The 16,787-nt window shown below is 42.8% G+C and overlaps 1 protein-coding gene across 1 annotated transcript in view; it reads right to left on the reverse strand.

The window, feature by feature from the left end:
* LOC109869940 (potassium voltage-gated channel subfamily C member 1-like) overlaps nucleotides 1-16,787 on the reverse strand; it is an 82,027-nt gene that overhangs the window by 14,134 nt on the left and 51,106 nt on the right. The window contains exons 2-3 of the mRNA XM_031805062.1: nucleotides 6,561-7,533; nucleotides 4,375-4,560 (exon numbers count right to left, since the gene is read on the reverse strand). Of these exons, the coding sequence (XP_031660922.1) occupies nucleotides 4,375-4,560; nucleotides 6,561-7,533 (1,159 nt within the window). The remainder of the gene's footprint in view (nucleotides 1-4,374; nucleotides 4,561-6,560; nucleotides 7,534-16,787) is intronic.

Consider the following 16,787-nt stretch of genomic DNA (forward strand, 5'->3'; position numbering starts at 1 on the left):
GCAGCAGTAATGAATGAGTAGTACTCGAGGACCAGGGTTGAGCGAACACTGATGTAGAGAGACTTAAAATGCTACTAAAATAATTTAAGGACTGCATATGCAAAGATCTAAGAAAGAAACCATGGGCAAAGCTCACCAGTTTGAGAGCGCAATAGGGAATCCCACGTTATAACAAAGAAGGGAACACCACGTTAAGCCATTATTATTTCAGCTGAGGCAAATATGGCCATCCAACCTCTACTGATTTAAGTGTTCACTTTGGGTTTGTTCACCTCATTTCTAGCCGTTTGGTATTCAATTCCATTTTTGGTCAATATGAGATTGAAGAGCAATGCTGCTCAGAGGCATTTCATTGTTGGTTCAGGTTCACATGGATGCAATGATATTTCACTAGTATTAAATGTTACACATTTCAGGTTATAGAGGGAGGTCAAGGTTCTGTGGTCCTTGAATCACCCTCCAGATATCAATACTTTAAGAAATGGAGGGCTGAAGGTTGGCATATAGAATTGGCACAAATATCGTAATGGGGAAGAACTAACTCCTAAAATGTTCTGGGTGTTATAGCCGTCTCTCAAACCAAACCCTTGTACCGCGATAACAAGAACATTAATTCAGTAAACACTGAGTGGCATCCTAACACTCTCTACGGCTTCCTGCTTAAAATGGCCTCCTTTTTTGGTTTTAAAGAGGAATTAAATGTATGTTTTATACAAATGTTATACTTTTTTTATTTTTTTATCCATCACTAAAGCAGTCAGAGGCTTCCAAGACAGGAGTTTACCAACTCAAGGCTTGCGTACCTTAAATCAGTGTATCCCAACCTTGGTCCTTGAGCACCCCCAATAGTACACATGTGTACAGACATGCACACCTGATTCAACTTGTCAGCTAATCATCAAGCCCTCAATGAGCTGAATGAGGTGTGTTTGTCCAGGGCTACAACAAAAATGTGTACTGTTGGGGGTAGGGTTGGGAAACACTGCCTTACTTATTAGCAAGTTGTCAGTCAATCGGACTGTCATAGTGCCGAGTCGCATAGTTGTCTAAAGCACTGCATCTCAGTGCAAGAGGTGTCACTACAGTCCCTGATTTGAATCCAGGCTGTATCACATCCGGCCGTGATTGGGACTCCCATAGGGCGGCGCACAATTGGGCCAGCGTCGTTCGTGTTTGGCCATCATTGTAAATAAGAATTTGTTCTTATCTGACTTGCCTAGTTAAATACAGGTTAAATAAATTAAATAAATACAATTATTGTCTGTCTGGCAGTGTGATGTCAGAGCCAATCAGTGTTTCAGTCAGTAGGTGCAGCTTACTGTATTGCTTTTGAACTATTCAGGTCACTACACTACAGACATATGATAATATGACTGAAAATGTTGTTCTAGTCCTGTGACCTCGGAGGCTCTGCTGACCCCACTGACCTTTGGCCGTTGAAAGATGGCCCCTGTTCATCATCGTATTCAAAAGCATCCATTATGCACGCATAGCTAGAATATGTACATGTCGTTTCATGCTATAAATATTTGAGACTGAACATTTCGGCCAATGCAAAGGGAGATTTCTCCAAAGAGCGATGTGTCTTTTGTTGTCTGTCAGGGTGAATGTCAGCTGGGTAGAGAGGGCACCAGTGACACAAAGAAATAACATAGTAAAAGCCACAGACAACAGCAACACAAACACTCAGATGGCAATAAAACGTTTGATTTGATTCGGAGTAGGACAGAGACACAGTGTAAAGTGTAAGAAGGAATAAGCCAACATACAAATGTGTGAAATGATACAACCTGAAGAGAGAGACAACAACACAGAGCACATTAGACAACAGGTGACCCGCTGTTCCTGATACCCTGCATTAAATATGGAAAACACAACGTAGATCGTTGTTTCAAAACATGACTTTTGTTACTCTTTGTACATGTATGGACAAATGGTTGGTGTATGTACAGTATATGACCAGTTATTATAAGAATGTCATTGAGTTCATACTTCATATGATGTAATTGTGGCGCATCAGGCAGAGGTTTAGTTAACAATAAAAAAGATCAGGTTATTCTGAATAATAGATTATTCTGATTGGATGATACTCTGAGCCATAGAATGCAATTGGCTTTGATATTCAAATGACAGTTTTACCCAACCTTAGCTCAATAGCTTGGTGATGTTTCTTCCCTACCTATCTGTTGATTCCACTATTCAAACTCACTTACATTCACACAGAATGCAATTCATGGGTGATATTGAAACGCGTACTGTACAAACACAACACAGTGAACACAGTGGGTAATAATTGTGATTTGCAGTCATCTAGTGTATCTGTGAGTGTGTTCTGTGTCCAAGTGTGTCTGTGGGTGGTATGTTTGAGTGGCAACTGCCAACAATCAATGTAATGGAGCTGACAGAACATTAAATGTTTGGCTGACGGATTAAGTTTTAAAAAATGATGAAAAAACAGGGTTCCATTTTGGTTACCTGTGATTTTAAGGTGTTACCTCTTGGCCTATAGTTTTGGAGGTGGAGTTTGCATTGAGGTCCTGCTATAGCAGAGACCCTTCCAGCTTATACCATTCTTCAGCCAAAGGGGAGTCTGGGCCGGCTGACAGGGCTGGTGCCTGTAGTTTAGTGTCAACAGGGATGTGGAGGGTTTGGGAGGAGTGTAAAGGAGAAGTGTTTGATGCAGGTTTGGTGGTGGTGGTTGTAGGTGGTTTAAAAAAAAGGTTTGTTGCAGCGATAAAGAAATGGAATGCGGTGTTGGATTTCAGAATGAGCACAAGAGTATACATGGGGTAAACAGGGTTAAATAAGGTGTGTTTTGGAGAGAAAGAAGAACATGAAGGGGGAAAAGAATGGGGGCCAAAGAGAGAGGGTGGGGGGGGAGCATGAAGTGGGAGTCAAAGCCAAACAAGGAGGAGGAGGGGAGACGAGAGGGAGAGGGAGAGCATGAAGTGGGAGTCAAAGCCAAACAAGGAGGAGGAGGGGAGACGAGAGGGAGAGCATGAAGTGGGAGTCAAAGCCAAACAAGGAGGCGGAGGGGAGACGAGAGGGAGAGGGAGAGCATGAAGTGGGAGTCAAAGCCAAACAAGGAGGCGGAGGGGAGACGAGAGGGAGAGGGAGAGCATGAAGTGGGAGTCAAAGCCAAACAAGGAGGAGGAGGGGAGACGAGAGGGAGAGCATGAAGTGGGAGTCAAAGCCAAACAAGGAGGCGGAGGGGAGACGAGAGGGAGAGGGAGAGCATGAAGTGGGAGTCAAAGCCAAACAAGGAGGCGGAGGGGAGACGAGAGGGAGAGGGAGAGCATGAAGTGGGAGTCAAAGCCAAACAAGGAGGCGGAGGGGAGACGAGAGGGAGAGGGAGAGCATGAAGTGGGAGTCAAAGCCAAACAAGGAGGCGGAGGGGAGACGAGAGGGAGAGGGAGAGCATGAAGTGGGAGTTAAAGCCAAACAAGGAGGCGGAGGGGAGACGAGAGGGAGAGGGAGAGCATGAAGTGGGAGTCAAAGCCAAACAAGGAGGCGGAGGGGAGACGAGAGGGAGAGGGAGAGCATGAAGTGGGAGTCAAAGCCAAACAAGGAGGCGGAGGGGAGACGAGAGGGAGAGGGAGAGCATGAAACAGAAGTGACGAGAGGTAAACGAATGCACGGTCAATTGTCTGGGTCCAAGAGACAGAGATAGAGAGAAACAACGAGAGTGAGAGAAGGCGAGGAGACCGAAATAAATACAAGGACAAAATGGAGGATGACAATTTGAGGCCGTGAAAGGGGGACGGAAAATACAGATAGGAGGAAAGAAAAGGCGGTTACCAAGTGGATGAAAACAAGGACAGTATGGAGGTGAATAAGTGGAAACATAGAGCGGAAGAGTAAAGGTGTTGGTGTAGGTAAGGCGTTGTTGTGTCCTGTCAGAACAGTTCCTCCCTGTCACGCAAACACAGTCATGTCTCTTCCCATGATGCTGTTGGCCGTTGCTTGTGTCTGCCTGTGTGTTCTCTCTAATGAACCACAAATCAGTTCCCATATATGAAACACACACAGTCATGTCTCTTCCCATGATGCTGTTGGCCGTTGCATGTGTCTGCCTGTGTGTTCTCTCTAATGAACCACAAATCAGTTCCCATATATGAAACACACACAGTCATGTCTCTTCCCATGATGCTGTTGGCCGTTGCTTGTGTCTGCCTGTGTGTTCCCATATATGCTGCATTTGATCATGTATACATAATTAGTGTGTATGTATTTGTGTCTTGTGCACCTTCTCTGTTGGCATCTTCTATATAGGGAGTATCTGTATCAGTGCCTGTACCTTATGGCATCTTATGTGTAGCTCTGTTGACTACGTGGTGTGTGTTTACAGTTCAGTCCGCTGCGGGACCGACATACCTTTCCGCACATTCCCATCTGTGGCACGGAATTCCCTGGTGTTGAGCAGGAAGCAAGCACGGTCCTGCTGGTAGCGTTCCCGTGTGGTTCGGGCGCCCTCTCGCTCCGGATACAGCACCTGGTCAATGGTGGGGCAGTCCTCGTTCGCCAGGACCGCAGCGGCCGCGTCGCCGTTCTGCTTGGACTCTTTTGGAAAAGAAGGGGAGATGGGGAAAGAGGGGAGGGGAGGGGAGAGCAAGGGAGAAGGAGAGAGTAAAGGAGAAAGAAGGAATAGGAGAGTAGGAGTGAAGTGAGGTATCTGGATAGTAGATGATGAAGGTTGTGATGGGAGACTGAGGCCAAACTGGGCTGTGTTTCCATATCCACACTAGCATACCACTTAGGATGCATGCCCATTACATTGCTTCATTCTACATAGTATGTTAGTATGGGTATTGGAACATAGCCCGAGGGGAGCAGTTGCTTACTTGATGATGAAATTGATCCAATCAGAGCTTGCTGTTGTGAGCTTAGGGGCTTTGATTGGCTGCTATATCTGAGGTTTTGTTTTGGCACCTTGGCCCACCAAGGTAAAATCATGCAGAAATCATGAATCCCCAGTCTCCCATCACTGGAAAAAAGTGTGTAAGAAAATAGTCAAAGGAATAGGGAGAGGAGGTGTTACTACAAGCTACTGATCACAATTGAATTCTGCAGATGAGATACATAATCAGAGACAGAGTCAGTAAAATAGCCTCCAACTGGGCCAAATCTAATCCCAAACTATGGTGTCCTACTAAACAAAAACACAATGCAATAGACTATTTTATTAGGACTTAAACACAAGTGATCTTTTCACTGTGTGTGATAAAGTAAATGGCATTAGTGAAGAGCAGTCGTTTCAAATGGAGGCTAAATGCACATGATGTTGCTGAGGGGAGGACGGCTCATAATAATGTCTGGAACGGAGCAAATGGAATGGCATCAAACACGGAAACCATGGAAACCATGTGTTTGATGTATTTGATACCATTCCACCTATTCCGCTCCAGCCATTACCACGTGCCCATCCTCCACAATTAAGGTGCCGCCAACCTCCTGTGGCTCAATGAAGTTTAGAGCTCAGGGTCGAGTACCATCTTAAGCTACTGTGTTTTCTCAAACATCCACATATACATTCTACTATGATATGTAATTGATAATTGCCAATGTGTCAAAGTTCATGTCTATCCTGGCTTAGCAAGACAGCATGGTAAACTAAACACTGGACGTAGTGATAGAAGTGGTGGTTCGGGGTGCGAGTTGATGCTACAGGGTGGCTGGTGCGTATATGCTCAGACACAGCTGTCAAATCTTCTCCCATGACTTCCTGCTCATAAACTTACTGACATCCTACAACAAAACTCTTATAAAAGAGAGTGTGAAAGATAGAGAGAAAGTGGTGGGGTACTATAGGTGCTGATGCAATAAAATACTATAACTGCAGACTCACTGTTGATTTCTCAACAAAATACACAACAGGTGCCATATTGTCGTGTGTGGATATTGGGTTCATAGGTCATACACAATCATGCCAAATGAAATAGGAAGTACTGCACATATTACATACTAAATATTTCAATATATTTTTTTTTTTCTTCAGTTTTTCTACATTTTTTGGTCTAACATTTAAACCAAACCATTGAACCAAATGTATGTATATTAGGCTGTTGTGAAGAGATCCAAATTAGATTTTAAAGTACTGTGTTTGTTTAATGCAGACAGATGGAGGCCTGTCGGCAAAAGTGGGCTCACCAGTTAAATTACCTATGAGTTCTGATGGGTTAGCTATCTCTCAAGGGCAGATTCAGAATCAGCCCCCCTCTCTCAAGGGCAGATTCAGAATCAGACCCCCCCCCCCCATCCCTATCAGAGTCCCCCACAAACTGTGAAAATCCCTGTCGCAAGTTTGATTGAATGGATATCTATTGACACTAAACTGTACAATTTGACAACATCTTTGCCAAAAATATAATATTTTGCTGGGGTAATTTGAGTTCTACGCACTTGTTGGAGGCCTGTGGTGGTGTGCCCAGATGCTCAGCGAAGCTCCATGTTGTGTTTACAAACTCATACCAATCTTATGAGTCAAGGTCGAAGCAATTTTGTTAACTTGCAGTCTGTGTCTTAAAATAGGGGGCTGAGGATTAAAAATAGAAATGTCTCACCTCGGTTGATCTCTGTGACCTCTTGAGCGAGGGGGCAGTCAAGGCCTCCGGACCAGATCACCTCGCCGAATACATTACCCAGGATCCTATGGGGCGAGGCAGTGGCCAGGGCGAGGGCGTCGGGCTTGCAGTAGTTGGGCGAGCCTGGCATGGTGGGCCGGGGGATGTGCTTGCCCTTTTTCTTGGGCAGCTTCTGCTTAGCCATGGCCAGTGAGTAGTACATGCCAAAGTTGTTGACAATGACGGGCACAGGCATGGCGATGGTCAACACCCCCGCCAGGGCGCACAGCGCACCCACCAGCATCCCCGACCACGTCTCGGGGTACATGTCCCCGTAGCCCAGAGTGGTCATGGTGACCACAGCCCACCAGAAGCCAATGGGGATGTTCTTGAAGTTTGTGTGTTTGGCAGCCGTAGGGTCGTCGGGGTCTGCGCCGATGCGCTCGGCATAGTAGATCATGGTTGCGAAGATGAGCACTCCGAGAGCAAGGAAGATGATGAGCAGGAGGAACTCATTGGTGCTGGCGCGGAGCGTGTGGCCCAGGACGCGAAGTCCCACGAAGTGGCGGGTCAGCTTGAAGATACGCAGGATGCGCACGAAGCGGACCACACGCAGGAACCCCAATACGTCCTTGGCGGCTTTGGAGGACAGGCCGCTCAGCCCCACCTCCAGGTAGAAGGGCATAATGGCAATGAAGTCGATGATGTTGAGGGTGCTCCTGAAGAACTCGACCTTATCCGGGCAGAAGACCACGCGTGCCATCACCTCAATGGTGAACCAGATGACGCACATGCCCTCCACGTACGTAAGCCAGCTGTCGGTCACCACCTCGTAGACAATCACCTCGCGTGTCACGTTTCCCTCCGTCACGTTCTCCGTCTTGTTGTAGATGGTGTTGAAGGCCTCGTGCGTCTCCATGCAGAAGGTGGAGATGGAGATGAGGATGAACAGAAGGGAGACGAATGCGCAGTACTGGAGGAGAGGAACAGAAAGAAACAGAGAGTGGAGGGACAGAGAGAGCAAGGGGAAAGACCAACAGACAGAAGGCAAAGAGAAAGTTGAAGATAGAGGGACAGTAAAGGAGAAAAGAAAGAGGAAGGAGAGAAGGTTTACAGTCATATACAAACAACAGAGCTAGAAAAACAGATGGTGTATTGTTCAACAGTTTGTCAGCCCCTACAGGACACTGCAGGGCATTGCTCGATCAGATGAGATGAGGCCAGATTATTAAACTGGACTAGACTCCTAAGTGGGATAATGCTGACCTTGAGGGTGACTGCAGGGTCAAACTGGACTGAGCACTGAGGGATACTCAATCTGACAATCATAACGGTCATCGGCATGACAGCCCAAGGAAAAGCAGTGGAATGGAGGAAAGCAGGAGGAGACCTGGCTGGAATGAGAATACAGATGACTACTGTTTCATTGGCGCAGCACGGACACGGAGTAAAGGGGAGTAAAATAAAGGTGGAGAGGACACAGAGTAAAGGGGAGTAAAAGAAAGGTGGAGAGGACACAGAGTAAAGGGGAGTAAAAGAAAGGTGGAGAGGACACAGAGTAAAGGGGAGTAAAAGAAAGGTGGAGAGGACACAGAGTAAAGGGGAGTAAAAGAAAGATGGAGAGGACACAGAGTAAAGGGGAGTAAAAGAAAGGTGGAGAGGACACAGAGTAAAGGGGAGTAAAAGAAAGATGGAGAGGACACAGAGTAAAGGGGAGTAAAAGAAAGGTGGAGAGGACACAGAGTAAAGGGGAGTAAAAGAAAGATGGAGAGGACACAGAGTAAAGGGGAGTAAAATAAAGATGGAGAGGACACAGAGTAAAGGGGAGTAAAAGAAAGGTTGAGAGGACAGAGTAAAGGGGAGTAAAAGAAAGATGGAGAGGACACAGAGTAAAGGGGAGTAAAAGAAAGGTGGAGAGGACACAGAAGAAAGTGACGGGGAAACAGAAAATATCGTCGTAAAAGGATTAAACGGATGAATTATAAATATCCATGTATCTCAGAGTGCACTGAATGGGTTTCAAAATCAGGATGGGGCCCCTTCATACTGAATGTTCAACATAAAGGGCCTGAAACATGTGTCATTGAGTCTGTTTGTGGCCCAGCATGATTCATTGTGGTCCCAATTCATGTTCCAATAACTAGCCAGATTATTTGAAAATGTCATGTTGAAATAACAATTCACACAAAGTGAAAGGACTGACAGCCCTATTGTACATTATGTATTGGCCATCATTTGGACCCTTACAACTACTATATTAATCATACAGTGGAAATCCCTAAAGCCCAAAGTGCTTGAGATAGTGTTCTATTTTAACACTTCATTTCAAGGTAACAGCAATGGGGAGCAGCCAATACTCCCCATTCAGTCATGTAATTAACCCCCTACTTTTAAAGAGTTCTGCAAATGCAAAAATGTCTAAAACACCCTACAATCACCCTCCAATTAGCCAGATAGGTACTCCGTATACTCCTTGTAATACCACTACCACTATTATGGTGCTACTGTATAAAGCATTGTATGATTGCTAACTGAGTAAATATCAATACTTCCTGTAAGATCCTCTTCATAATACCTTATAAGCACATTTATTATACGACATGGGTGCTAAAAACAGGTACTTATTATTTATTAACCATTGATAAAATCAGACGGTACAACATGAGTACAATCAGTCAGAGACATTCCAACAAGACCTCAAACTGAATGAATCAAATCAAAGTTATTTACAAAGCCCTTCGCACATCAGCTGATATCTCAAAGTGCTGTACAGAAAACCCAGCCTAAAACCCCAAACAGCAAGCAATGCAGGTGTAGAAGCACCCTCCGAAGGGTTCATTTGAGATAACCAAACAGGCAGACTTAATTTCAAACTGTATTATAGGTCGCCCTATATGTACTAAAACTAAACGACAACATCCAGTTTATAACAATAGTCATTTAACCATATATGGTTGCAGTGGTCCTGTGTGGCTCAGTTGGTAAGACTGTGTTGTTAGCAATGCCAGAGTCATTTGTTCAATTCCCACAGGGATCACAGACACCAACTAAAAATGTATGTACTCCACTGTAATGTCACTCGCATTGGATAAAAGCATCTGGTAAATGGCACATATTATCATCAGATAATTCAAACAAACAGCTATGCAATCTGGTTTCTGAGCTGGTCATGGGTGCACCTCAGCCACGCTCAAGGTACTAAACGATATCATAACCGCTATTACTGTGCAGCCGTATTCATCGACCTCATTCTTATCGGCAGACTCAACAGCCTTGGTTTCTCAAATGACTGCCTCGCCTGGTTCACCAACTACTTATCAGACAGAGTTCAGTGCGTCAAATCGGAGGGCCTGTTGTCCGGACCTCTGGCAGTCTCTATGGGGGTGCCACAGGGTTCAATTCTCAGGCCGACTCTTGTCTCTGTATATATCGAACGATGTCGCTCTTGCTGCTGGTGATTCTCTGATCCACCTCTACGCATACGACTCTCTGCAATTATATTCAATGTGCAAGGCAAAATTGAGGCTGTGATTAAGAAGTTGGAGCTCTTCTCTGTCTGCATTAACAAGGGCAACACACAGGTCTTTCCATCATTGTATGATTTTTTGTGTGCAAATGAACTCAAGCTTACGGGCAATGTCAAATGTGATATAGTGAAGCACCTGAGTGAGTTGGGTGTGCAATTACGCAGGTACTTTTCTGAAACGGAGGACACATACAACTGGATTCTTTATCCCTTTCATGCCCTGCCTCTAGTCCACTTACCAATATCTGAACAAGAGAGCCTCATCAGAAATTGCAACAAGCGGTTCTGTGAAAATTGTATTTAACCAGAAGCCACTGCCAGATTTACGGATTGGGCTGCACTCAAGAGTATCCTGCTTCGGCAAATCGCGCTGTTATGACACTGATGCCCATTGCAACCATGTACCTATGTGCCTGTGTTTAGTTTTCACTAGCATGAAAACTAAACACAGGCACAGACTCTGTGTGGAAAATGATTTAAGAATGAGACTCTCTCCAATACAACCCAACATTGCAGAGTTATGTGCATCCCTTTCAAGCACACCCTTCTCATTAACCAGGGGTGAGATATTCACAATTTTCGATGAACAAGTAAGGTTTTATATGTAAGATGGTTAAATAAAGAGCTACATTATTGATTATTCTTTTTTATTATTTGTGCCTTGGTCTTTGCTCTTTGTCACTTTGTCACTTTTTGTGACAAAAACTCAAACTCTTATGTTTAATAAATGCATCGTATATAGTGTGTGTGTGTGGCAGGCTTACAATGATGACAAAAAACAACATTTGAGAGTGCGCTGACCCTGGTCCTAGAGGGGGTATGCAGCTGGAGGTAATGTTTGAAGGGGTACGGGACTATAAAACATTTGGGAACCACTGCTATAGGGGAACCATTTTAGGGCTTCTGAAGAACCATACATGTGATTGCTCTTTGAAGAACCATATAAACCAGAACTGTTTTGTCCCTCCAGGGCCGGAATTGAATAGCCCTGCTGTATGGTTATAAGCCTTATTTGCACATTTCCCAGAGTGCCTTTTGAGTGAATTTTAGAGTTACTGTGTTTGCTAGTGACGGAGAAATAGTTGATGCATTCATTCAGTTTCATCGTTGTGGCCTTCACCAAGTGATATCCTAAGTAAATATGTTGTCATTAAAATGTCATTGAGGGCCTATTATTACACTAATACAGTGGCCTGAAACTCCATTCTACACCTGCAAGTCACATTATGATAGCTTGCAAAGTCATGTGTAGTTCCTATTGGAATCCAGCCAGTGTGGGGATATCCAACATTTGGTATTTTTATTCACCCGCAAGTGGCACTCAGAATGACTGCCAGCGTTGGGAAGACTAAGTTATGAGAATACTTTAAACATCTAAACTGGAACAAACATTTCAGTAATGAGTCCAATAAATTCAAGTAACAGATTAGAATAGTTTAGAAAAAATTGAGTAGCATAAGGTTAATGAATCAATCATTGTGCATGTGTAACGGGAGTCGTCGTCTGAAGAAGAGGAATCGGACCAAAGCGCAGCGTGGTAAGTGTTCATGCCTTTTTATTGTAACCGAACACTATACCAAAATAACAGAGAGAAACGAAACCGTCCTGTCAGGTGCAGAAAACACTAAACAGAAAATAACTACCCACAAAAACCATGTGGGAAAAGGCTACCTAAGTATGGTTCCCAATCAGAGACACCGATAGACAGCTGTCCCTGATTGAGAACCATACCCGGCCAAAACAAAGAAATAGAAAACATAGAAAAGGGAACATAGAATGCCTACCCAAATTACACCCTGACCAAACCAAAATAGAGACATAAAAAGCTCTCTAAGGTCAGGGCGTGACAGCATGCAAAAACATAGATGTTGAAGCAAACAATTCAAAAAAAATCAACTGCAATTAAGCATTCTGGGAAATATGATAAAGATAGGTGTGGTTTCGGTTCATCTCTGGGTGTTAATTTATCTCTTTACATGTGGTATGTGCTATGAAAGGGCCACATCTGCAGGCTTCCATACATTTCAAGAACCTTTAAGAATTCCGAAGACCTGTAGATGCCACGTCAAGGACCCCACAGCTAACTCAAAGGTTTTTAATCTGGCAAGAATTCTCCAAGGAACCTTAAGAGCTGAGGAAGAAGCATTTAAGAACATTTTATTTCTTCAGTGTATATAATAAACAATTGAAGTCGGAAGTTTACATACACCTTAGCAAAATACAAGAATGTGAAATGTCAGAATAATAGTAGAGAGAATGATTTATTTAAGCTTTTATTTCTTTCATCACATTCCCAGAGGGTCAGAAGTTTACATACACTCAATTGGTATTTGGTAGCATTGCCTTTAAATTGTTTAACTTGGGTCAAACGTTTCGGGTAGCCTTCCACAAGCTTCCCACAATAAGTTGGGTGAATTTTGGCCCATTCCTCCTGACAGAGCTTGTGTAACTGAGTCAAGTTTGTAAGCCTCCTTGCTCACACAGTTCTTTTTCAGTTCTGCCAACAAATTGTCTATAGGATTGAGGTTGGGCTTTGTGATGGCCACTCCAATACCTTGACTTTGTTGTCCTTAAGCCATTTTGCCACAACTTTGGAAGTATGCTTGGGGGTCATTGTTCATTTGGAACACCCATTTGCGACCAATATTTAACTTCCTGACTGATCTCTTGTATTGTTGCTTCAATATATCCACATAATTTTCCTACCTCATGATGCCATCTATTTTGTGAAGTGCACCAGTCCCTCCTGCAGCAAAGCACCCCACAACATGATGCTGCCACCCCCATGGTTCATGGTTGGGATGGTGTTCTTTGGCTTGCAAGCCTCCCCCGTTTTCCTCCAAGCATAACGATGGTCAATATGACAAAACAGTTCTATTTTTGTTTCATCAGACTAGAGGACATTTCTCCAAAAAGTACAATCTTTGTCCCATGTGCAGTTGCAAACCGTATTCTGAGAGTTTTAGCTGTAGTGTTAATTTGATGGTGTTGGTGATAGTGATTATGGGGGAGGCAAGATTTTCTTCTCGTAGGACAATAAACGTTTTCTGATTCGGAGATGATGATGGTAATGGGGATGATATTTAGTAATACTATTCAAAGTACTGCTGGTCATAGCACTTTACAGTCACCATCATTTTCATGTGTATGGAAAACATTATACAGTAGATGTTTTTACCATCAAGGTATGCTAGCCTTACCTGAGAGGCACTTACCTTCTCTGTTTGTTTCTCTCTTTCAGTCTCTCTCTCTACTACTCTCTCTAACACACACATGCACACAGTAGACTTGGGTACACATAGCAACAAAAAAGCCTAACACAGTAAAATGGGTCGAACATCTGATCTTGTATGTAGGCTATACAGGGGGGCAGACAAGAGGGAGGGAGTGGGGGGACCAGTTGATGTAACAACCACATGCAGGGAATGACAGGAGAACATGAGAGGGGGTTAGGAGGATATAAATGGAATAGAGGAAAACAAAACACAAAAACATGACCAAAAGATAAATGGATGTGTTACCAGAGGACAAGACCGGACAATCTGAACATCCTCTCGTGCCTGTATTACTAAAGTCGGGTAGGACGTGTTAGCGGAAGGCTAGGCATTGGCCCAGAGCTAGAATAGGTTAGGCTAGGCTAGGCATTGGCCCAGAGCTAGCATAGGTTAGGCAAGGCATTGGTCCAGGGCTAGGTTAGACTAGTTATTAGGCTAGTGGTAAAAAACAACAACATGCAACACCAGGGAAGACAGGAAAAGATGGAGGTAGATTTTAAAAATACCTATCGTTTACCAAAAATGGTTGACCAAATTCCTAAAATTGTTTGAAAGGTAATGGGGTCAATTACAATACGTAAATCTTATAGTAGTAACGTATGCCATTAACACATTTTGAATCATAAGAAACGGTCAAACAATGGTTAGCATACAATGCAACAACCTGTATATGTTTATAGTAATACCCTACTGTACTGTATATGTTTATAGTAATACCCTACTGTACTGTATAAGTTTATAGTAATACCCTACTGTACTGTATAAGTTTATAGTAATACCCTACTGTACTGTATATGTTTATAGTAATACCCTACTGTACTGTATAAGTTTATAGTAATACCCTACTGTACTGTATAAGTTTATAGTAATACCCTACTGTACTGTATAAGTTTATAGTAATACCCTACTGTACTGTATAAGTTTATAGTAATACCCTACTGTACTGTATAAGTTTATAGTAATACCCTACTGTACTGTATATGTCATATACACTAAGGTGAGATTTAAACATTCTAAAAGCTATGCTTTTATCAGTCGTGTTTACAAAAGTGGTGTAAAACTTACCCTGCCACAGTAGTAGCTGTATAAACTATAACACTCATACAGTAGTAATAGTATGCATTATTTCCTCAATGATAAAAATGTAGATCTGTACACCAGATCAAAAGATAAAAGCATCACACCAGTCCGGATGTGATTACATGCAGTACAGCTGAAGTCAGAAGATTTCATACACCTTAGGACTTTGTTGTCCTTAAGCCATTTTGCCACAACTTGGAAGTATGCTTGGGGTCATTGTTAATTTAGAACACCCATTTGCAACCAAGCTTTAACTTCCTGACTGATGTTTTGAGATGTTGCTTCAATATACCCACATCATTTTCCTACCTTATGATCCCATCTATTTGTGAAGTGCACCAGTCCCTCCTGCAGCAATGCACCCCCACAACATGATGCTGCCACCCCCGTTCTTCACAGTTGCGATGTGTTACACCCTGAACATAGAGAGCCTTTTTATTCTCTATTTTGGTTGGGTCGGGGTGTGACTAGGGGGGGTGTTCCTATCTAGGTTGTTGATTTCTATGTTGGCCTGGTATGGTTCCCAATCAGAGGCAGCTGTTTATCGTTGTCTCTGATTGGGGATCATATTTAGGCAACCATTTCCCCCACTGTGTTTTGTGGGATCTTGTTTGTGTGTAGCTGCCTGTGAGCACGCCAGTACGTCACGTTTATTATTATTATTATTTATTTTGTTCGGTTCTCTTACTTCAATAAATAAGATGTGGAATACAGATCACGCTGCGCTTCGGTCCAAGTATGCTTCCAACGACGATCATGATAGGATGGTGTTCTTTGGCTTGCAGGCCTCCCCCTTCTTCCTCCAAACATAACAATGGTCATTATGGCCAAACAGTTCTATTTTTGTTTCATCAGACCAGAGGATATTTCTCCAACAAGTACAATATTTGTCCCCATGTGCAGTTGCAAACCGTATTCTGGCTTTTTTATGGCGGTTTTGGAGCCGTGGCTTCTTCCTTGTTGAGCGACCTTTTCAGCTTATGTCGATAAAGGACTCATTTTACTATGGATATAGATACTTTTGTTGAAAAAAAGTAGGAATTGGAAAAATTACTTGTGCCATGCACAAACTAGATGTCCTAAAACTTGCCAAAACTATAGTTTGTCAACCAAAAATTTGTGGAGTGGTTGAAAAACGAGTTTTAATGACTCCAACCTAAGTGTATGTAAACTTCCAACTTCAACTGTATATATAGTATTCCTTTATACTATTCTATTGTGCTTGTGAAGTGATAATACACTGAAATACTCCCATGGCTTGACCTCTAATAATATGTACTTCAAGCTATTCATCATTGGCCCGATTCAGAAATCTATTAAATCATTTTGATTTAAGCGTTTCTCCGTAGTTGCTATTCAAGACTTATCGTATGCAGGTGCGTAACGGGCTTTGCAGGTGTGGCTCCCTTGCGACGCTGAATAAATTGAATTCAACCATTCAAAACCCTGCCACATTCTGGCGAACAGATTTTCTCGTGGAGTTTTCATTCAATACGTTTTTCAGTACGTTTATCAAAAGCCTTCCCTTTAAATGCGGTGTACCTTTAATTAGATTCTTCTCGACCTACTATATATCAAGAGAACGGTTTCAGAATAGTGATCAATGAAAGGAAACTCTAAATAGACATATATTCGTCTCCTTTTCAGCACCAATTGGTAGATTAAAAAAATTCTCGGATCTTATATATATATATTTTAGGTTTAGGAAAGTATTTAGGAATTATACACAAACAGGTTTGGAGAGCAGTGGTTTGATTCATCTTGAAAGTTGCCATATTCAGTTGTTCAATCCATGAAATCCTGGAAGGGTAGAAAAGTATACAATAGGTTGACCCGTAGTCCTATAAATTTAACCTAATAATCCTCACTAATCATGAAACTGTGATGACAACTTTCCAGTCGTCATGAACCATGCGGCAAGCTGCTACGTGTGGTTTGTGTGCCAGAATTAGTCATGTTCCAACTTGTAATACGTGATATGGTCCACTATTGCTAGCGATCCTTAAGAACAACCACACAAACGTGACAGAGGAAAGAATGGTAAATGAACCATGTAATGGAATGATGCAAAATGTAAGGAAACTAACACTATAGTGACAGTTATAAATATATGTTGGTTTAACTGACGGTGGACACCGATAGTGGCTTATATTTAACAATAGTATAAAAATTATGTGAAAAAGAACAGGCATATAATTAAAACATTCTAGAAATCATAAATCAACTCAGTAGGTTTGGCGCTATACTGTCATTTGCTTATGGCTACAGAAGCCTATAGCTTGAGTCTCCACATTTCATATCTGCAAGATATAAGGCCAGCATTTAATAAACTTCATTGTGAAAAAG

Source organism: Oncorhynchus kisutch, linkage group LG25 (assembly GCF_002021735.2).
Source record: "Oncorhynchus kisutch isolate 150728-3 linkage group LG25, Okis_V2, whole genome shotgun sequence".
NCBI lineage: Eukaryota > Metazoa > Chordata > Actinopteri > Salmoniformes > Salmonidae > Oncorhynchus > Oncorhynchus kisutch.